Here is a 22,482-nt window from a genome sequence, read left to right as displayed (position 1 = left end):
TTATGCATGATTATGTGAATTACACTGCTCCATAGACAATACGTTGTAATTTCGTTCTGGTGCACCAGAACGAAATTCAAATTTCGCGATATCTTTGCTAAACGAATTAATCTGCAAGAAATATTTTGTACATAAACATTATGTTGCCAGAGTATTCCAGTGATATAAAAATCTCAACTTTTTTTTGAGAAAAGTGGGGGGATGAGGCTGTGGATCACGAAATGCCCTTTTAAATTGACTGTTTTACTTCATTCCTAATGCTTCTGCAAGTTTTGAATATAATTAGATACCTTTTTAATGTCATTTTATCTGCATGCTAAAAAATCATCTTCAGGATTTTTCCCATTGATTTGATCAATTTGTTTCTTGATATTTTCAGAGATGTAAAAACATGTTTCGATTTTTATAGGATTGTGCTTACTGCTTATATGTTTAGCATTCCACTTGTCTCTTTTGGCTTTATCATGCATGGTGTAGTATGCCCTATACCAGATCACTTCTTGGAATAAAAAAAAAAAAAAGAAAAGAAAAAATGAATTTCAATAATTAAAAAGCGATTTAAAAAAAAGTTTCTTGTCTCATGCTCGGCATATGCCGCCGGTCGGTGGATGTAGCCACCGGTATGAAAAGTTGAAAATATAAAAAGTATAAGTCAGGCCTATGCAAAAATCAAGGTATCAGAATCAGATGTGGGTTGCTCATGCATTGTACACCAAAGAGGGCGAGTAATTTTAACTTTTGAGTATTAATTGATGTCACCCATGCACTCAGTAAATTATTTTCTGGGCAAGTAAAATTAGGCTACTTGCCCTCTTACCCAGTACCTCCCTCCCCACACACATTTCAAAGAAAACCTACAAAATATGTTTTTAAATCTTATTAATTTAAAGAGTACCTATTAGGCCTAGGCCTATATTCTGTTTTGATATTTTGACATGCGTTTCCAAATTCAGAATCATACATGTAAATTATTTTGGTGGTGGTAAAATAACAAGAATACGAGCATCATTAATATATTTATATAGTTTTATATTATTATGCCTACAAACAGCTAGTTAAATATCAAATTATTTTGTTAAAATTCACAAGAGGAAGATTTATTATGGCATAGAGCTATAGACCGGGTATTTTGCCAATACAGATTTCGGCATTGAATCCAATCACTGGCAATCAGGGCAAAGAAATCAGACCGGCAACCCAAAATAAAATGGCGACCTCCGAGAGAGAAAATGACAGTGGAATAGACACTCAATTAACGGAAGATATTGGTGCATTTCACGCTAGTACAAACGTCAACTCGAATGAAAACAGCTCTGCCTTTCAAGATGACAGTATGGATACAAGTGAGGGGCCATTTGATAGGACATCGGTGTTTATAGAGTGTGATAGCAACAGCCTTGGTGGTGTACCCGGTCAAGAACACACTGACACTTCTGAACAAGATCATTCTGGAATTTTAGGTCACCATGACGGATTTATTCATCATACAATATCTCCGGATCAGATCCAAATGCAAATTACCCCAGGATATGGTTTTATGCCTGAAGATATACAAGGAGCAACACTCACTGTTACAACTAAAAATCCAGAAACTAAGAAAAATGAGATTCAAAGATATGATTGTCAATATCAAGGTTGTGGTCGAAATTACACAACTGCAGGGAATCTGAAAACTCATCTAAAAACACACACAGGGGAATATAATTTTGTGTGTAAAGAGACAGGCTGTGGGAAAGCATTTTTAACTAGTTATAGTTTAAAGATTCATGTACGGGTTCATACAAAAGAAAAGCCTTATTCGTGTGAGCAACATGGTTGTGAGAAATCTTTTAATACTCTCTACAGGTAAGCTATCAAAATTCAAATGAATCATAAATTTAAATGTTAAAATAGTTTTATCTAATCTATGTCGTTACGCGAGCGAGACATCTACATGTCTAGCTTCAAATTTGCACACGATAGTTAGCCATTCAAGGCTAGACTCCGCTCCAGGCCGTGTCTTTTGGCGAGTGAGAGTGATCACTCGTCTAAAATGAAGCTGAGGAGAGCTTTTTATCACTCGCCTACATTTGGTGTAATACAAGTGATTAAAATCACTCGCCTACAGCTCACCTGGCAAGTTTTTAGGAGAGTGATTTGTCACTCACCAGCAATTTTCAAAAAACAAGGCCTGCCGCTCTATTGTTTTTCAGTACCGTAGATACATGTATGGCAAGCGCGGGGTAAGCGTTGGCATTTTGTGCAACACAAGCTTGCTGTGCTAAATAAATATTCGAATGATAGTTAAAATTATGATTTATGATTAGTTGTTTGGTTATCAAAAACTTCCTTCACCAATGGAATTTGGGGAGCTGCACAGAAAATTGGTGAATGTTACAATCTAAGTCAGTACATGTAAGTGCAGATAGGTCTACGTCAGGTTCGGCTGCAACTGGCCTAGTTGATGCGATCTGATTGTGGTGGTTCACCATTGCAGCGAAATTACAGCGCTTTGAATCTGTCAAGATCTGTGAAAAAGGCACTATATAAATCCGAAATTTATTTATTTATTTATTTATGACGATAATTATTAGTCCAAATATTAAGTCCTCACTTCCAGAACAAAATATTCAATACGGTATTCATATCTGAAATGATCATAATCTGGGCCTGAATTGTGTCCATTCAAAATCTTTGACAAACTGGACAAAAGAAGAAGCATATGCTCCCATTTCACAGTTTTTAACCCCTATTCATGCTGAGCTGTGTGAACCACTCTTTATTATTGTGGACCACCCTTCTGCTACTGAATGACAACCAGAACAGTTTTGACATGTCTAGCTCTGTTTGTAACAGATCACAAGGTCTGTTGACAAGGATGACAATTTAACAAAATCAAAAATTGTAATCCTTGCCGAATAGGAAAGTAACTGGGGTTGTACACCACATGTATACACTAGGTATCCCAGGCAAACCTTAGTTAACACATTTGCTAGTCAGCGAAATTCACCGAGACCGGGGCCCAAACACAATGCATATTTACATGGAAATTTGAATTTTTTTGAGAATAGGCCGGTGAAGGAAACCTACATAAATATGTTTTCTATACTTCACTTGATCCAAATATATGATTTTTTATGGTGATAATCAAGTCGCACATGGAATTTGAGAGGGATTTTGATAGCAGTTCCATTAAAAAAAGCTGCTATCGCCATGAGACTAAGATCTAGAAACACCCCTAAATGCCGTTTTGGGGAATTTTGCCAGCAGAATCTTTTTGATGAAAGTCAATCTTTGACAAGATGTAACTTTGTTACGGAAAGTGCTATGACAAAAATGTTTTCAGTTTTGGCTTTCTTTACTCAATGGCTTTAATTTGATATGTAAAATGATGCAGTTTGATGGCAAATTTGAATTCACCTAGCATACCTATATACACCCACCAGATGATATGAAGGTTATTTTGATTGCTCTTACTTCAGCAATACAAAGTTCCCTATTTTGAGCATTCTAAAAATTAAGTTAAATTACAATTGTAATGTCTGATTCAATTGCCTGTTATGATCGACTGTGTTTACTCACAACCTGCAACCCTGAATTGCATGCTTCATTGATTTCTACCAATGATACCAATGGACTCTAGCCTTGATTGTGAATTCTATCAGTCAAATTTTCATCATCTTTTACCCAGTAATTTGGCTCAACTTTGGTAAGTTTTGAGTGCCGAATTCGGTATACCGGTACTTTAATATTTATCGTGCGCACGGCACCAGTACTGAAAATACATTTCCGGGTACTTCTGCAGATCTGTACATCAGATGCCCATAATTTAAGTGCAATCAATTTGTGTAGTAATTTTGCTGTACAGGCAGGTTATGCCCTGCCTGTGGCATGTGCAGTGCTTTTGTTGTGTCTTAATTGACCGTTTGTTGTTTGATTCTCACAACAAATGTTACGAGAATCATTTCAAGAGTCAATTCTGTGATTTTTGTCGAATCTGATGCCCTGGAATAGTTTTGTGGGTTTTTTCACCACAGGTGAGCCTTTTTAATTTTCAGCTTTGTGATTCAGATATATCTACATGTATCAATCATTTCTATTGTTTTTTCCAGGTTGAAAGCACATCAGCGTATCCATTCTGGAGCCACCTTCAACTGTGACACAGAAGGCTGCACTAAATACTTCACAACACTAAGTGATTTACGGAAACATCTGAGGATACATACTGGGGAAAGGCCCTACAAGTAAGTTTGAGTAAAATCATAAGGTTTAGTTCAAACCCAAGTGTAGCACAGGCTCTGTGCTGTACTCTGATACCTATGATGATCCAAGATATTCCTGTACTCTGATACCTATGATGATCTCGCTACGCTTGGTGCTGGCTTCACTCGCTATTCGTGAGGCGTCGCTGTTTGTGAATGGGGCTAGTTCTAACCCAAGTGGTCACATTCACATTGTACTTTGAGAATAAACGATATATAGGAATTTTTGATGACAGGCAAATCAAATATTTTGACCACAAAAATATTGGACTTGCCTGTTGTGTTGTCTATCATACAATGTAGGTAGAGGATAGTAAAATCACAAATTCCTATCGTTTATTCTCATTCTCAGTCAGAAAATATTTCAATTTAACTAAACACTGTTTTATTTAGCAAAAATTAAGTTACCGTCATGACTAAAACTCTGCATTTTCTCATGACCGAAACTTGTTAACTGTTTTAGTTGCGCCTACTGCGATCTTGTTCGCATATTTTTATAGAACTACATACATGTACATGTAGGCGCACTTTGACAAGCGTCTTCCGTGACGACGCGATTGCTGCCGTCTACCGTGTGAGAGACGGCTTGCAGATTGGAGAAACCAATGAAATTCAGCGCTTGCAAGCTAAACCATAGCCACTGACTAAGAATGTGTAATGTGTACAAGTTTGTGTACTTTTGTTGGCCAAGGCCCTTTACCTATTTCTTCTTCTTCTTCCGTATTAGGCCTAGTGCCTTCCTCATATGAGTATTATCGCACTGCGTACAGACAAGCTGTAATTACTTTTACTCTGGAACCTAGAGTAGATGAGTGTATTTTTGAAGTACAGTCAACAGTACCGGGATGATCCCCTGCTCTTTTCGAATAGCCTGTGACGTTCTTTAACGTGCACACTGCTTTAATGTCAGAAATACATGTATTTGTGCTCTATAACTCCACTTGGATGGTTTCAGTATTGCTGCTGGGAATGTAAAACAGTGTGATTGTTGTCCTAAGTCCTACATGAAGAGCATGAAGATTGAATGGATTATCTTTTGACAATTGCTTTAAATATTGTTCTTTTCATACAGGTGCTTCTTTGAAAGTTGCGGCAAGGCATTTAATGCTAGCCATCACCTTAAAACTCATGTTCTCACTCACACAGGTATGTAAATGATACACTTTTCACATTCATTAATGCAACTGGAAACATAAAAAAGAAAAAACAGGGAATTGGCCTAATTGTCAAAATTTTATGGAAGAAAATGTCCAATTCATGAGTGAATGCACTGCAGATGTTATAACTGAATTCTTATTTTCAATTATCATGGAAATAGCATTGATGAATGTACTGAGACACAGCAACAGCTTCCTGGCAGTATATATTTATAGCGGGATATTTGAAATACCGGTACCTGATGATTAATTTTACGCAAGATATATTAATTATTTTTTTAATAAAATGTTCTGAACAGTTTTGCGGTGTATTTACTTGTGATTTCAAACAACTACACATTGAAACCTCTGGGTTAAAAAAATATTTTCCCTGGCTCTCAAATTTGCGGTTCCGAAAATAAAAACCTTACGTAAAAATTTCCCAGATAAACCTCTATTGGCTTTACATTTCTGTGGTATTTTGTATCACCAGGGGAGAAACCATTTGCGTGCAATGAAGGAGGATGCAGCAGGTCATTCACCACTCAATACAGTCTCAAGAGTCACCGGAAAGGGCATAAGGACGAGTCCACCTCACAGGGGGTTGGACAGGATTCCCAACAGGCATCGCCAAATCAGGTATGTGGGAAAAGGAAAAATGGGAAGTAGTAGCTGCATTTGATTTGCCTTGTAGATTTTTCGTACATTGTACTTGCACTTGTACATGTAGTGAATGTGTATTTGAAGTGATACTGTAAATGTGGATATCTCCGACTGCGCATGCGCTAAATTCCTTGATTGGGAAATAAACATTGAGGACTCGGCTATGTACAGTATTTCAATGCGGGTGAACGTTGCTGTAAGAAACACTTTATTGTTTTTCATATTTTTGGGTCTTGATGTCTTCTGAACACTCGCATAAGAAAAGGAAAGTATTGATAAGCTAGCTAAAAACTGCTGGAGTGAAAATAGGAATGTATAATCATGGGGTAATCGCTTTCATGGCGGTTCATTACATGCATCGTCAATGGAGGAGGTTCGGTTGTCACATGGTTGTCATCTCACAAAAAGACCAGGATGTTGATGCGCAGGTCATACGCAGTCACCCGCGGTCCAAGATTTCCGAAATTGCAAAAGGGCCTATTCTTAGTTTCCTTATATTTTAAAACATAAAGGAATATATTTTTGCACATTGTTATTTCTACGGTAGCTGCTTGGAACACTAAAAGTGTGAAAATAAATGTACCGTGAAACTTTTCACTTTGATTTTAAAGCATGTGAATTGTTTATGGCACAGTGTGCATTGCTAGATCGTTTCCTGGTTTGTTTGTTTTTAGTTGTTGTTTTTTTTGTAGATCTACATTCATAAAGATTGTTTCAATATGTTCAAAATGAATAATGCCTCTTAATATTCAAAATGCATATTGACAAACTCTATAATTTTTGCTCCAAATATTAATTTAAGAAAATATCACAGTCCTTTAAGGATTGTGTAATTTAAGGATTCAGATTTAATATTACACTCTTTGTATAAGGATTTTACCCAAACTTTGTGTCCTCCAAAGGCTATGTTTCATACTGCTGTATTATTGTTACGGATAGCTTCAAATCCCAACCAACGGCACCCTGGTATAACAGGTGGTTTAAGGTGGTACTACACCCCCTGATAAATTTTGTGACTAATTTTGCATTTTCTCAAAAAATAACTTCACACTGGTAACAAAAGTTATGTATATTATAGGAGCAAAGAATCCAATTACTTCACTGAAATTTCAGTGATTCAAGACAAGTGGTTCATTAAATACATGTATGTTAAGAATTGAGATACATGTCTTGAGTCACTGAAATTCCAGTGTAAACTGGATTCCTTGTCCCTATAATATACATAACTTTTTTTACCAGTAGTCTACCGGTGTGTTATATTTTTTGAGTAAATGCAGAAATAGACACAAATTTATCAAGGGGTGTAGTACCACCTAACCATGTTTTATTGTTAAGTCTGCAATAGAAACAATAATTATGTGGTAAAAGTTTCCGGTTCTGCCAAGGCGCCGACGGTCGACCTGAGGTTGAATTTTGAAGCTATCCCTTAAGCCACTCCTGTCTGACACCCTGTGACTCTTTGAAAACAGTACAACATTGGAATGAACCACAGCTTGTGCATGGCGTACCAGCAGTGGATTGCACTAACATTTACAACGCATCATAAACTTTTCCATTGCAAGTTCTAAAGCCATCATAACACTTTCATCGTCGTTGGGCAGGGAAAACATTCTTTATACTTGTGGCCCTTGAACATGTTTAAGACAAAACTGCCTAGAGGTTTATAGGTGGTTTGACTTTAAACATGTTCAGGGGCCAATGACACATAATAGGTTTTTCCTGCCCAATGACGTTGTGTTTGTTAGGAGTTACGATGGTTCTGGACGTATGATGGGTTAATGGACTTACGATGCATTGTAAGTATTAGTGAAATCCACCCGGATTGTACAACTGCTTTTCTTATTAGTTGCCTTTATATGTGTTCCTTCCGCTTTGCAAATGAAGACGAGCGGGACAAACTATTTTAATTCCCAGACCAGGGTCTTAGCTAGAAATTGAGGGTTGCCTGTCATTTGAATAAAATTGCCTGTCCTAATTTGACCTTTAAAATATTTACCAGACCTCAATAGCCCATTGGGGGGTTCAAAGAGTTCAAATATGTGCTGATATGGCCTTGTTCTACAAATTGGGTCTACTAAAAAGGTCAATTAGCTTCTCAAAACATACATTTTATAATATAACACCTGTCAAAGGCATTAATTTTGCCCGTCCCAGGAGCAAACTCCCCGTCTAGAATGACGGCCTGACGGGTGGCTAGCTAAGACCCTGTCCCAGACCAAAATAAATTAACCCTGATTGTAAAAGCGACAACTTCCAGTGCAGACTGGCATCAAAGAAATTTGATTCAGTTTGTGCAGGTTTGCAGTACCTCTATACTGTATGGACATATGTCCTGCTAGTATGTAACTCCACAATATATACCGTAGTACCTTTTGAGTGCTGTTGGAAATGAAATTTTGTAAAAAATCAAATTTATCGTTATTTTATTTATAGATTTAGAACTAAGTACCATGTTGTTTGACCCGGACCTGGATAGAATTCTCCCGACCGTAGAAAAAATAACCTGACCGGACCCGGAGTCCGGTAAACTTGGTCCAGACAGGGTTGTAGCTAGCCCAAGTTGAGTGCCGGCTAATTAGAGTGCTGTCTTGGGATTCAATCTTTTTAGTGAACATGAGGGATTCGGGAATAGGCTACACTACAGGGTTATCACCCTCCAAAAAAATTTAGGTTTTTGGGTCTTTTTATGATAAAAAATCATTATTTTGTTAATGTTTTTCCGCTCGGCCAGCATCAGTACTGGGTACACCTGACCAGCGTGGAGCTACAACTCTGGGTCCGGTACGCAAGCCTTGAAGTAAGCAGGCGCTGGGAGCAAATTTGGCCTTGTAAAGCCACCAATTGCTCCTGGTCTTTGTAAAATTCACATGAACAAGGAGCGATTTTCTAAAACAAATTGCTCCCGGTTCCAGTTTTGCACTTGATGCAGTAGTGCTGGTATGCTCTATTGTATATATGCAGAAAAGAATTTACTATTTGAAATAGGCTCCTGTTATTTCAGAAATTGCTCCTGGTTCTTGTAAAATCATAGTGAACCAGGAGCAATGTTCAAAAACAAAATTGTTTGTGGTTCCACTGGATCCGCTAATTTCAAGGCTTGCTAGTCCAGGGTGCTATGATTCCCGCTCGTCTTTATTTGATAGTGTCCTCTTATAGTTTGCATGCATGTGTTTGATGTTGATGCATGTATATCTTTCTGTGCATTATTTACCCTATATTGTCTCAGGCTATATCCAATCAACCGCCACCAACACATCCATCTCAGCTGGTCAACAGCCTTGGCAACGTGTCAACACCTGGTGTTGACAGCATTGGGTTGGATTCCAACGATTCGTTTGCATCTTGCAGCTCGCTTCTCTCGCCTCTTTCGTTTCCTTATTCTCCTGTACAGGTAGATACTAGATCATTTCTCCACGTTCTTACAAGCACTAAAATAAAATGTACGCAAAATGTGTTTAAAAAAATTCACATAAGCATCCAGCTAGCGTGTATTGTTTTGAACAATGTCCGGTGCGCACGCATGCCGACTTGGTCATACTACGCCTAAAAGGAATTTGGCATTTTTACCTTAGAAATGCCTATGGGGCAGCCATTGTGCCTGCTGTTTAGAAGTTTTTGTTTAATCAGAAAACGGAAAACAACACAGAATTTTAAGGGGGATTTTGTGAAAAAAAAGTTAAGATTTTTCTACCACTGGAAACCTGGCTACATAATGTTTTAAAATGTACAAAATAATTCTTGCAGATTAATTCGTTTGGCATTTAGCAAAAAATATTGTGAAATTTGAATTATGTTCTGGTACATCAGAATGAAATTGCAACGCATTAAAATGTAATACACAACTCGCAAACGCAATATAAATCGGAATCAACTGAAATTTTGGGAATAACCTTTTTTCATGGATATCTATTGCAAAATGTCATAAAAAGAAGATGCTAGGATCACGAAGTACTCCTTTAATTAAAAAACTTGGGTCTCTACAATTAAGGTACCGGTACATGTATGTTTTTAATTCAGGCCCATTGTGTCAGGTACAGGTTACATTTGGCAGGTTTTAGGAACTGTTAGTCGGCATTATGAAAAGAAAAAAAACGTACATTAATGATCTATTGCTTGCTACATTGTACACTATACACCACACACCAATTGCTGATTTTGTATTCAATGTAATTTATACCCACACATGTATCATATTGCAAGAATTGGTGTCTGCTCAAATGAGATTAGTCTGGTGGCCACAGCTTGGTTTATTAATTAAATCATCTGGGTTGTTTACATGTCTGTTCATCTGAGCCAACAGAATGCAGATCATATGCAAAGTGATATGTAATATATTTACAAGGATAGCTGTTCCCCACCCCCACTGAAAGCATGCACACACACCCGACTGGGGGCAGTCTGGCCCTATACCCCTAAACTGCCGATATTGTAATATCACATTTTTATGTGATATTGCGATCTATATAGCTTGTCCAGCAAACTTGGTACTTTAAACCAACTAACCCAATTTCTAGGACACTTTTTCCAATTTCTGTATGTTTAAAAAAAATTTTAATACATTTACGCAAAAAAATGATCAAATGTTTTGGAGCTTGCAGAGATTTCAAAATCTAATGCAGAATGCATTTTCCCTTCCAACCCCATCTCCCACCCCAACTCATATTCGAAACATTAAAATCTTTCACTTACATTCTGATACACATAATGAAAAATATTTTCATTAAAAAAAATGGGCCTGGGTAAACCAATTTAATTGACAAAAAACAAACGCACCACGGCAGTTGCTGCTCCGATACATCCCTTTGTGCTAATAAGTGGGGGAAATGGTTATAATTATTAGTAAATTATGAAATATTTTATGAATCAAGAAATTCTTGTAGGTGGTTCACATGAAGCCAGATTGATACAAATGTAAAATCATCATGCTGACATAACGTCATATATATATCAAGTGTTTTATCATGTAATGCATGACTGCTTCATAAACCAGGTGGTCGTGTCATTAAACGATCAGATTCCATATTCTTGCAGAGAAGCCACCTTAAATTTCCATTAAATCAAGAATATGGTGTGGATATTTGATCGTACAAAGCAATATATTATCAAATTAGATTTGAAAATCACTGGTAGAATGTAGGGTTTAAATCTTTTTGAGATGGTTATTTTGAGGAGAGTTGGCAGTCCTTCCCTTGTTTTATACAGATGAGTGGATACCGTATTTCCTCGAATAGTCGCTCCTCTTCCAATAAACGCCCCCAGCAGTTTTTGTGATGAAAATAACCCTCAAACTTAAGCCTCCCTCTGAACAAAGGCCCAATTTTACATGTTTTACACTGCAATACTATGAATTTCACCTGAAAAGTTCATGAAAAACAGTTTGTAAAATCTCATAACACTTACATTTTTCAATGGCCGCGACTGAGTAGCCATCAGAGTCTGATCAAAAAATGTCCTATACCTTATGGTTATGAAACAAATTTTCACTCAACCATGAAGTGATGATCTATAATTATGTGGAAAATGCAAAATATGATTCTTGATCGACAAAATAAATCTGTGCTGCTAGTATTATCATGATTACAACCAGTGTTCGAATCCCACGGACAACCAGGTTGTAATTTCTGGTTGTCCACCAAAGTTTGTGGTTGTCCGTAAGCTGCCACAATCTGAAACAACTACATGTGACCAATAAAGTGGAGTGAGTGTAGTCAATTTATGAACAATTACTCTTAAATATTTAACAATTCATCAGTTGTGTCAGGTTTGAGCAAACTAATAATAGTAATATTCTGAAAAAGTGACTTTTGGCTGTAGATCTTTGGTTGTCCGCCGGACAACTAGAGCATTATTTTCGGTTGTCCGGTGCATGTTTTGGTTGTCCCGGGCGAACGGACAACCAAAATTTCGAACACTGATTACAACATAATGTACAACATGCTGACATAGCCTATCAAACATGTTATACATCTGTTGATGGTTCCCCACCTGGTTTCGGGCATTTTTGGCAAGAAGTGTTTTAGGCCTATTATTGCTATAATACATGTACCTTCAATCCACAAATTTGGACCTAACATAACATCTATGGGCAGGAATAACCTCCTAGTTGTGTTTTTGGCCCCTGCACATGTTTAAAGCAAAACCAACCTATAGGAGGTTTTGCTTTAAACATGTTCAGAGGCCATCATTACGTTCTTGCTCTCTTTCAGCCGACGTCAGAGGACATATCAAAATCAGCAGCGCAACCATCCAGACCAAACTCAAACCAAAGCACGAGTGCCACCACCACCATGACCCCTACCACCAGCACCAGTGTCGCGGCAAGTTCGCCCTCGGTGTCCAAAAGCACAACGACTAAAGCTTCAACGCCTGCTCAGACAACGAGTGTGACGTCGGCCACAAGTCAGTTGCATGGAGGCGTCACTGTGGTTCCTAACATTGGCGTGGTGCCAGTTGGATTATCTCCCGCACCTGTTGCGGGCGCTACTATACAGCAGCCAGGGGCACCTGGGGTGGTCACTGTGAACGCTGGAGGTAAGATTTACGTTTGATTTTAACTGAGATAAATGTCACATGTTGTATTTGACCCTGTAAGTCCAGGGTTCAATGACTATGTGGTTTGCAACTTGCTGGAGTATTTTTGGCTTGGTAAAAAGATTTTAATTTAACTGATAACATGTATTAATGTCATATTTCCACTCTCCCTATGGTGTGCTAGAATCGGGCAGATGCACCATGACAGTGCTCCTTCCTTTGGAGGGGGTGAAGCTGTCAGTCCCATGTACATGAAAACCAATTTCAAGTATAATGCAAACACAGCAGTTAAGATATGTTATTAAGATTACACATCAGTTAAAAACAACTATTAAACATATAGCATGAAATCCATGAAGAAGAAATAACAACCCAGCAAACACAAGAATGTTTTAAAAACTTTCACATGATATAAACATGTTTTGGTTTTGGTCAAAACTTTGTAATAATATTTAAATGCCGGGTTATATAAAGGTCGTGAAAACATTTTAAAATGATTAAAATACTACAATAACATTTTTAAAATGTTTTTTGGCAAAGATTTTTGCAAAATGTTGTTTTCCTTATTTCTGGCATTTATGGTGAGTGAATATACAGACTCAGTACACCGGTCGATCTTACCGTTCCGATGTTGATTAAGATACTTCTTGCATCGATCCCGAGATGCGGAAAAACCAATAGTCATTTTGTCCCACATAAATGAATAAATAACAAAACCCCCGATCCCCGGTGGACTCACCCAAAAGGTGACGTCACACCATATGATCGTCCCTTATCCTCCTTGGTCTCCGACTGACACAGACGTGCCTATCGATTGTTCATAGCACTGTGTATCAATTTCTCGACCACAGGCGAGATATACGGTTGTAGTTTCACACCTTAGGTAAAACCAAACCGGTATTGTTCGGCTGAGGATAGTTTTGACGGCATTTTCTGGCGAAAAAGTGACAAAAAACGATCCAAAACTTAGCTACATATCGTGCCTCCGTTTGTATCACGGGACACACGAGCAATTCAAAATGGCCGCTTCGTTGACGCCATTCATTTTGTTTCCCACGTAAAACAACCATTGCAGCCTGTAAGTTACAATAGATGTTTGTACATACACATTGTATTTCATGTACGGTAGGTTATTGTTGCTATGTTAGGGTGATTACTCTATCGTTATGTCTTCATTACCGTCCAATAAAGACGAGTTAATCAGATATTCATACGGTGGGGATTGGTAGGGACCCGCCTGACATTTTAGTAATAAAGTTAGCCAGTCCTTACTTTTACCACTAACGTTAGCGACCAGCCTCCGTGCTCAGGTTTGCTTACTGGGCTTGAGTCGCGTGTTGGGGGGGTAGTGCCCCCTCCCTTTCTCCTCGCCGCCTCGGCCCTGTCGGCTTGCCCTTCCCTGGTGACGGAGCGGGACCCACACCGCTCTGTTTCACCCACAGGGAGTGCTCACGATCTTCTAGATGTCTTTCTTTTGCTTAGGACTCTCCGAGTTCCAGCTTGACGATTGGGATAGGCTACGTCATCGCCATAAGACGAAGAAGAAATCTACCAAGGGCACTGGTAAGGTCGACACGGTGGATTCTGCTGTGACAGCCCCTATGGGTCATGGCAGGTCTGCTTAAGGGGCTCCGGTCCCCGGACAAGCAGGCGGTTCCTTCGGGACTGCTAAGCGCGTCCAAAGGCTCAGCAGCCAGCGAAAGCACTGACTATACGTCGGAGCAAAGTAGCAGGCAGCAGAGCGGTAACCACCAGCGAAAACCCTAGCGGGTTTTGCAGCAGGAGGATACCAGTCGACACGGTAGATTCTGCTGTGACAGCCCCTATGGGTCATGGCAGGTCTGCTTAAGGGGGCTCCGGTCCCCGGACAAGCAGGCGGTTCCTTCGGGACTGCTAAGCGCGTCCAAAGGCTCAGCAGCCAGCGAAAGCACTGACTATACGTCGGAGCAAAGTAGCAGGCAGCAGAGCGGTAACCACCAGCGAAAACCCTAGCGGGTTTTGTAGCAGGAGGATACCAGTCCTCTAGCGAAAATCCTCACGGGTTTTTAGCAGGAGGACACCCGCCTGTTGCAGGCATATCTACGGGCTCAAACAGCCACAGTAGTAGCCAGCGACGGGCCGCATGCCAGGGTACCCCGAGCTTGCCTGGGTTGAGCACTAGCATGCATGGGTTCAGCAGAGACGATACCGCTGCTAACGCTGTGGGTGTAGTCTTAGCAGAACCAACTGGGGTTGTCACACGGCAGCGTTCCATGGCGGGACCGCCGAGTGATACCCTGGGCCCTAGAATAGCTGCTGGCTGTCCACAGGGACTGGCTGGCGATTATTCAGGGGTTGGGCTCGCAGTCTCTCACGGGACAGCGACCCAGGTGCATTCGGTGGCAGCTACAAAGACGAGCTACGGCTTGACTTCAGTGGTAGCCGCTATGCACCCGCCCATAGCTGCCGTGAGTGGTCCGCCACACACAGCGACCTTGGGCGAAGCTCTAGAGGGTACAGTAAGTAGCTTGAACAGCCTAGCTGATCAACAACCCACTTATGTCCTCGAGAGCCAGCGGAGCGTGGGTGATCCATTACCGTCAATGGGTCAATTACCCTCTCTTGATCGATCACTGTCAAATCAACAGGGCATAGCTCCATTGATTGACGCTGCCTATTCAGGTGGCGAGGTGATTGATCGGGGGTATGCACGCTCAGCTACCCGTGGTACTAGGCAGCTCCCTCTAGCCAAGGGACAGCCGGTATAGCGGGGTACCCATACACACGGCTTGATCCCTTGCGGGGACGCGCAGTGAGGCATGGGTACAGTGGTACACAGCCGGGAGCCCTCACAGGCACCTACGCTGGAACCACACATACGGCGGTACACAGCCGGGAACCCTCACGGGTACCCATGCTAGTACCGCGCCGGTACCACGCCAGCACACAGCTTGATCCCCAAAACAGGGAACGCAGTGTGGCGAGGGTACAGCGGTCCACAGTTGGGAACCCTCACGGGTACCACGCTGATACCGCACCGGTACCGCAGCACCGCTTTAGTCGCCACAGTCTCTGTGGCAACAAGGGGAGGCGGTGCTGGTACTGCAGTACCATGGGGTTACCCTGGTGGCGGATCCTTTCAGGGTCAGCTGCCGGCTGGGTATGCCCGTGGTACCCGCCGCAGGGTGTTTCTTCCACGGCCTAGCACCGTGGCAAGTGTCGCCAGCGATGGCCACGCAGTACCAACATCAGCTGTTGACCAGGCCAGCCGGCATGGGGCTAACCCAGATCTTGATCAGGGTAGGCCCGTGCTGCTAGCGCTTAGGACGACGGCTGCGAGAGCATGCGGACCCAGTGGTGCCATGGCGGATACCTCAGGGTCTTGCGGGAGTACTCCCTCTTCTGCTGGCAGGTAGTCGGCGAGCCACACAGTGGTTATGCCTTCTTACCCGCTTTCAGATGCCCGTCCTCAGTTACCGCATCATCGGAGCATGATACTGATCCTGTGGGCGAGGGAAAGGAGTCGGAAGCTGAGTCCGGTAGTGACATCACTACAATCTCCTTCCCCGCTGCCCCATGAGGGGAGCAACAGCACTGATCTTCCTCCGGACCCCCCCTAAGGGGGAGTCCATGGAGGAGGACCAGGGGATCCTTTCGGTAGGATGCTCAGCTGCTGCTTCCTCACTGGGGACGCCTGCACTCTCATTCCCGGCAAACCTCACGGGTAGATATCGTAGGGCTGTCGAGCTCAGTAGAGCTATGACGCGCGTGCTTGCACGCTTCCTCTGCGATGTAACGCTGGAGGACCACAGGACCTACCTGAGGGGATCCGAGAGGGACCCAGATGTCGTCAAGCGTATCACGCTCAGACAACATCTGAGCTCTTCCGCGAGGTGAGCCTATTAGCGGTGCTAACAGCTAGCCTCAACGAGAGCTCCATGGGCCTAGCCCATAGGTGTCCACTCAGCGGGGAGGGGCCTGCCACTCCAATCGCTCAACGCGATGGAAAGGCAGGGTCCTTCTTCTCTTTGGATGCTTCTGCGCCACGGTGGAGGACCGTGCAAAGAAGCTACCAACGGAGCACTCTGAAGAGGTCGGAAACTGCCCTTACCATGGGTAGGAGCTCCGACTTCAGCAGGCCGTGCACCACCAACAGTACCCGAGCCCACTACCTCTGCAGCACCCATTTCTGGGAGGCGCAAGGGTAGCACAGGAACAGCTGGCAAGCCCGAAGAAGAGCAAGCGCTCTTCCAAGGGAAGCTAGGCAGAGCATTCCTGGGGGCTCAGCGGTTTTTCCACAGGGGATCTCCCAGTGGACTGACCGCTTATGGCTTTCACCCAGAGGTGGGAAACCATCTCTTTGAGCGCCTGGGTATGGTCAGTGGTGAGTGGGGGTTACAGACTGGCAACCCAGTCTCCCCACATTCGCCTGCACATTTCAGAGGTCCACAGTAGTGCCGGGCCAGGCGGCCCCCAGCGCCGGGCACTACTGACAGGGATCACACAGCTTCTCACGAAGCGGGCGATTGTCCCGGTCTACCCCCCGTTCTACGGGTGATCTTGGAGCCATTGGCTCCAAGGAAGACCGGCGACGGGAACCCCATCCGGAACCGCAGGCTGTTGAACACGTTCTTCAGGCCCAAGAGGTTCAGAATGGGGACTCTCGCCCGGTGCTAGCCTGCCCCATCAGGGGCATGGGAACAGCATCGCTAGATCTCTCGGACGCCTATCTGCATATGCCAATCGCCTCTCAAGATCGGAGGCATCTGCGCTTCTAGGTACAGGATCAAAATTACCAGTTTTGATACCGCCATCCGCCTGTCCATCTCTCCCAGGGTGTTTAACACTCTTGGTCAGGTCGGTGGCAGCGTCCCTGAAGCACAGGGGTGTCAACATCAGTTGCTACCTGGACGTTTGGCTCATATACGGACGCACTCCACTGAAGACTACGGGTCTCATGGGGTTGATAGTCCGTAGGGTGCGGGACCCTGGATTTTTTGATCAGCTCAAAAAAGTCCAGCGTGGTCCCGACGCAGACACCACTATTTGTAGGGGCCCAGATCACCCTCACGGAGGGGTTCGCGGTGCTCTCACCCGAGCGGGTGACGAACATGGTGCGGTGTGCCTGACTCTTGGCCGAGTCTCGGGCAAAACCCGCTGTGGCATGGATGAAGGTGGTAGGCCTAATGGCCAGTATGGTAGACCTCGTACTGTACTGCCGCTTTCTACGTTAGGGCTTACCCAACTACACCTTCTAGCCTGCTTGCAGGCCCAGTCGTCACCAATATCCCTCGCGGTTCCGTTGTCGGAGATCGCGCGAGAGGAACTCTGGTGGTGGACCCATCAGCCCAATTTGACCCAGGGTGTCAGGTTTCCTGCACCCCGGTATGTCACGTAGTGACGACCATAGCGCCAAAACGGGGCTGGGGGTCCACATCCACGGAGACTCCGTCTCGGGCCTATGGGGCCATAGAGACAGAGTTTCACATCAACCTCCCTCGCTTACGAGGAGGTGATCGTGGAATCACATACCGTTGTCCTGACGGATAACACAACCGTGGTAGCCTACCCCAACAGACAAGGGGACTCCGGGCCACCACGATTGAGCCTGCATGCACGACACCTGATAGGGTGGTGCAAGTTCAGGCAGATTACGGCGAGAGCGATACACATCGCGGGCGTCACCAGCATCCTCGCGCACAATCTGTCACGAGGAAGGGTGTCGGGACCAGCAGAATGGTCCCTTGTTCGCAGGTCGCTCAGACGATCTTCAAGGGGAGGTACCACCCCTCGAAAGATCTGTTCGCATCTCATCGCAATCATCCACTGCCGGTGTACTGCTCAAGGGTCGCGGACCCCCAAGCATTCACCGTGGACGCTCTGTCCATAGACTGGGGAGGGATGACAGCTTATGCAGTCCCTCCGATCTCACTACTCATGAGGGTGGTGGCCAAGATCGGGTGGGAAGACTGCATTGTCATTCTGCTAGCGGCAAGGCCGCTGGCACTCCCGAGTACCAGATCTACTCCGGATGCCCGGAGCGGAGGTACCAGTCTATCACTAGAGCACCTGCAGTTAGCTGCATGGCCCTTACCAGGGAACACGCAGCGGAGGGATACTTTTCATCAGAAGCTGTTTTTCTCATCGCCGGGCTAGGCGGAAGTCTACCCTCCGTGACGTATAGCCAGAGTCTGGCTCCATACTACGCTTGGTGCAATGAGACAAATAGCTCTCCCGCTAGAGCCTCTGTGCTGCTAGTTCCGGAGTTTCTGACAGAAAAGTTCCAAGCAAGACTTCAGCGGGCCACTGGGGCCAGCTATAAGTCAGCTGTCCTCTCCATTCACCGAGGTTTCGAGACGGGTCGACTATCATAGCCGATGGTTACCTTATTAGTCTACGCCTCGACGGTATGTTCAACGAGTGTCTACCAAAAAGGAAAGTGATCCTCCTAAGGGATCCCAACACAGTCTTAGATTACTTTAAGGGTCACCCTTTTGACCTTCCGTCAAAAGCGATGCTTAAATCGTAACTCTCAAGATGGCTTTCCGGTTTGGCGTTGGCTTCGGGACGGCGGTGCTGAGTTGCACACGGTCTCGAGGTTAGCTTCCGTGTTCACAAACACTGGAGCGACACTGTTTCGGCGCGCCTGTTCTCGTGACTACGAACGGGCGCGGTGCATACCGACATTCGTCCCTCTCCAATCCCCAGGGTTGGGCAAGGTTCGGCTGAAGCCAAAGATAGGCTGGGGTGTCCGATAAGGCGCTGCAGCACTATTTCTTCGAACACAAGCCTTGCGAGGACTCACGACCGCATTCATCACCCTTACAGAGCCTTTCGGTCCAGCCGCTGTCGCAATGGCTGGTCCAGGTGTTGGTGGGGTCCGGGGATCGCGAAGGTTTCGCGTCCCACGACCCACTCGACACGAGCTATCTCATCATCTTGGGTATACCGCTCGGTTGTCCCTTGAGGAGATCTAGCAGGCGGTGTCCCGGAAGCCACCTTCGCCCTTCTCTACGATACTTCCGTTTACGTTAGTAATCAGAGACGGGCGGAGGTTTACCGGGACATTGTTCGGCGATCATAATACGGTGGTGTACGGGTACCAGGTTTTCAGACTATACAGAATACTCAGCATGGTAAGAACCAGTGTCGCTATTCTTAACCACCAAACTTATTAAGTAAGGAGGTTTATGTCTGTGATCGCGTGGTCTTTTTTGTTTCCCGACCGTTGGGGGAAAATTTTTTCTGACCTCGCGAAAACCATCGTTACCCGCTCCCGATCCCTGATCAGATGCTGACCAATCTTGTACCTCCATCCGTCGGTTACTTGCTAGATCGATCTTTCAGATGTTGATGCAAGAAGTATCTTAATCAACATCGGAAGCGGTAAGATCGACCGGTGTACTGAGTCTAGTCCCAAACAGAAATGTTTGGTAGACTCATAACCGTGCGATCTTACCTTTCCGATGTTGATTATCCCGGACCCCGCCACCCCTACAAGTTTGGTCCGAGTAGGGGATCCCAAGTCGGATAAGGGGCGATCATATGGTGTGACGTCACCTTTTGGGTGAGTCCACCGGGGATCGGGGTTTTTGTTATTTATTCATTTATGTGGGACAAAATGACTATTGGTTTTTCCGCATCTCGGGATCGATGCAAGAAGTATCTTAATCAACATCGGAAAGGTAAGATCGCACCGGTTATGAGTCTACCAAACATTTCTGTTTGGGACTATTATGCATTATGTTAAACTATTATAATTATTTGTATGCAATTTCTAAATTATTATTATTATTATTTTTTTTTTCACTTTTTGTGCAGGTAATCCGCAACCTGGAGGCCCTCAATCGGTCATCATTCGTAATATCGGCTCAGGCGGTTGCTCTGGACAGAATCTGGTTATCACCATCAACCAAGGCTCCAATACCATGCCCACGCAGGTGGTCATCACACCTGAAGTCGTCCAGGGATGTACCCACGGGGTGGTCCAACAGCAAACTCTCCCTGGGGTGGTCCAACAGCAACCCCTCCCTGGGGTTGTCCAACAACAACAGCCCCACCCAGGAGTTGTCCAATCGCAACAACATATCATACAGCAGCCTCAGGTGCAGATCATCGGAAACGGAGTCCAGCGAGGCGGCGGGGTAACAACTTTGCCGCAGAGGGTCATACAAACGGAGGCACAACAACCACAGATACAATTAATAACAAACTCGGGACAGGTGGCTGGTACAGGGGTAGTCCCTCCTCCACAAAGATCGGGTTTAGTGTTGAATGGTACAAATTCAGGAGCAGCGGCACAATCGACCTCTCAAACAATAGCAGCAACACCACAGAGTTCTGTGCAAAGAGTGATACAGGTACCTGCTGTAGCAGGGAATACACCTGGGACAGGTCAGGTAATGCAGCCAACTGTCGTACAACAGAATCCAATGGACATGATCGAAGTGCCACTGACGCAGGTTCTAACCAAGGACGCTGCCGGGAACGTCACGCCACTGATCGCCCCGCAGGGCATCATGACAGCTTTTCCTTCTCCAGCTGTTCTGCAATCCATCATGCAGATGGTTGCGGTGCCGCAGCAAGCAGTTTCTTCCAAAAATAACCCCTCTGCTTCGCCGCCGGCTACCGTAGTCGTCCAACAAGACGACATGCTCCAGCAGCAGCAGCAACAGCAGCAAACGGGTGACAACAGCGCCCAACAGGACTTGTCGAGCAATCAATTTGAATCGCCGCCAAACATGGCAGCGCAGGTTAACAGTGAAACAATGGCATTGGCCACATCGATGGCTGATCAGATTATTGAGAATCTGTTGCAGTCCGCCGCGACGGTGTCCACCAAAGCCGACGAAGCAGCGGACTGCGGAACCTGTTGCTCTCGTTGCAAATGTACATGCAACTGCGAGTGTACAGCGAAGAAACATCCGAGTACTACAACTCATCTAGAAATGAACACACCCACTTTTGATGTTTCGAGTCCGCCAAGTTTTTCATGAGTAATGTTATATATATATAATATAATTAGTAGCAAAGTCCACCAAGTTGTTCATGAGCCTGCTAATGCATGGATGGCATACTTGCTTCACTGTTGGATACCACATATCCACATAAATTGATGTTTACCCTCCCATGTCAAAAGCCCGGGGGAGGGGGTGGGGGCTACTCTCTTTACCTTGCACTATAGGTAAGTGACACCCTCAAGACCCCCTTTTCCAAGATTTTTTTTTCTGTTCTGTAGACCCCCCCCTCAATTTCTTTTTCCATATTGCGGAGACGTCCCATTTGTGACCATCCACAACAAATCCAGTGTAAAGTCACACTTTTGTGTATCTTGGGTTGAAATCTCTATTAAACAAGCTTTGAATTAATATATCACTTGTCATAACTGCTGTGGAAATAGCAAATAGGTGCTCAAAAATTTGCTCATGAAATTCCTTTATTTTCTATTGATTTGCTTATTGGTCCATGGGGTGACTACACTGGGTTTGTGGCGGTGGTGGTCACATTTGAAGTTCCCTGAGACTGGTATTTTTATCTTCGGCTCTTATTATAGTAGATGATGTGTTTTGCCTTGGAAGCAGACAGAGTATCTTCCTCCCAAATATAAATGGGCTATTCCAATTAAAACCCATACACCCCTATGGAAGACATTCATGACCTTAATCTCCCGCACAGGGGGTGTAGGTTTCAATGGAGTCATCCCATCATTATGACTCACTCTGTATGTTTACGCACTTAGTGTTTCAGGGATAATTATTGATCCTGAAAGGCCAGTAATAATTGATCCAGGCTGAAAAAAGGCAGGTTTTTTTTATTTTGCTATCCCACCACATTCAAGGGAGATGTCCGAATTTCATCCCATTTTATATCCACTTTGGTTGAACGGCCTTTACTACCATTTATGCCAGTATTACCTACCCTTTTGATACAAG

At 44.0% G+C, this 22,482-nt stretch overlaps 1 protein-coding gene across 2 annotated transcripts; it reads left to right on the top strand.

Annotated features, from left to right (window-relative positions):
* The first annotated feature begins 1,223 nt into the window (after nucleotides 1-1,223).
* Nucleotides 1,224-22,474, top strand: LOC140145199 (uncharacterized). Of its 2 annotated transcripts, XM_072166970.1 has the most exons (7): nucleotides 1,224-1,845; nucleotides 4,092-4,223; nucleotides 5,314-5,387; nucleotides 5,871-6,016; nucleotides 9,267-9,431; nucleotides 12,247-12,571; nucleotides 20,372-22,474. In XM_072166970.1, the coding sequence occupies exons 1-7, from the start codon at nucleotides 1,334-1,336 to the stop codon at nucleotides 21,544-21,546; spliced, it is 2,529 nt and encodes an 842-aa protein (XP_072023071.1). In that variant the 5' UTR covers nucleotides 1,224-1,333; the 3' UTR covers nucleotides 21,547-22,474. The 2 variants fall into 2 exon arrangements, with proteins under 2 accessions (XP_072023071.1, XP_072023072.1); XM_072166971.1 differs by lacking the exon at nucleotides 9,267-9,431.
* The last annotated feature ends 8 nt before the right edge of the window (nucleotides 22,475-22,482 follow it).

The sequence above is a fragment of the Amphiura filiformis genome, unplaced genomic scaffold (genome assembly GCF_039555335.1).
Source record: "Amphiura filiformis unplaced genomic scaffold, Afil_fr2py scaffold_168, whole genome shotgun sequence".
NCBI lineage: Eukaryota > Metazoa > Echinodermata > Ophiuroidea > Amphilepidida > Amphiuridae > Amphiura > Amphiura filiformis.
Note: the sequence above shows the minus strand (reverse complement) of the source record. Positions and strands in the feature narration are given on the sequence as shown.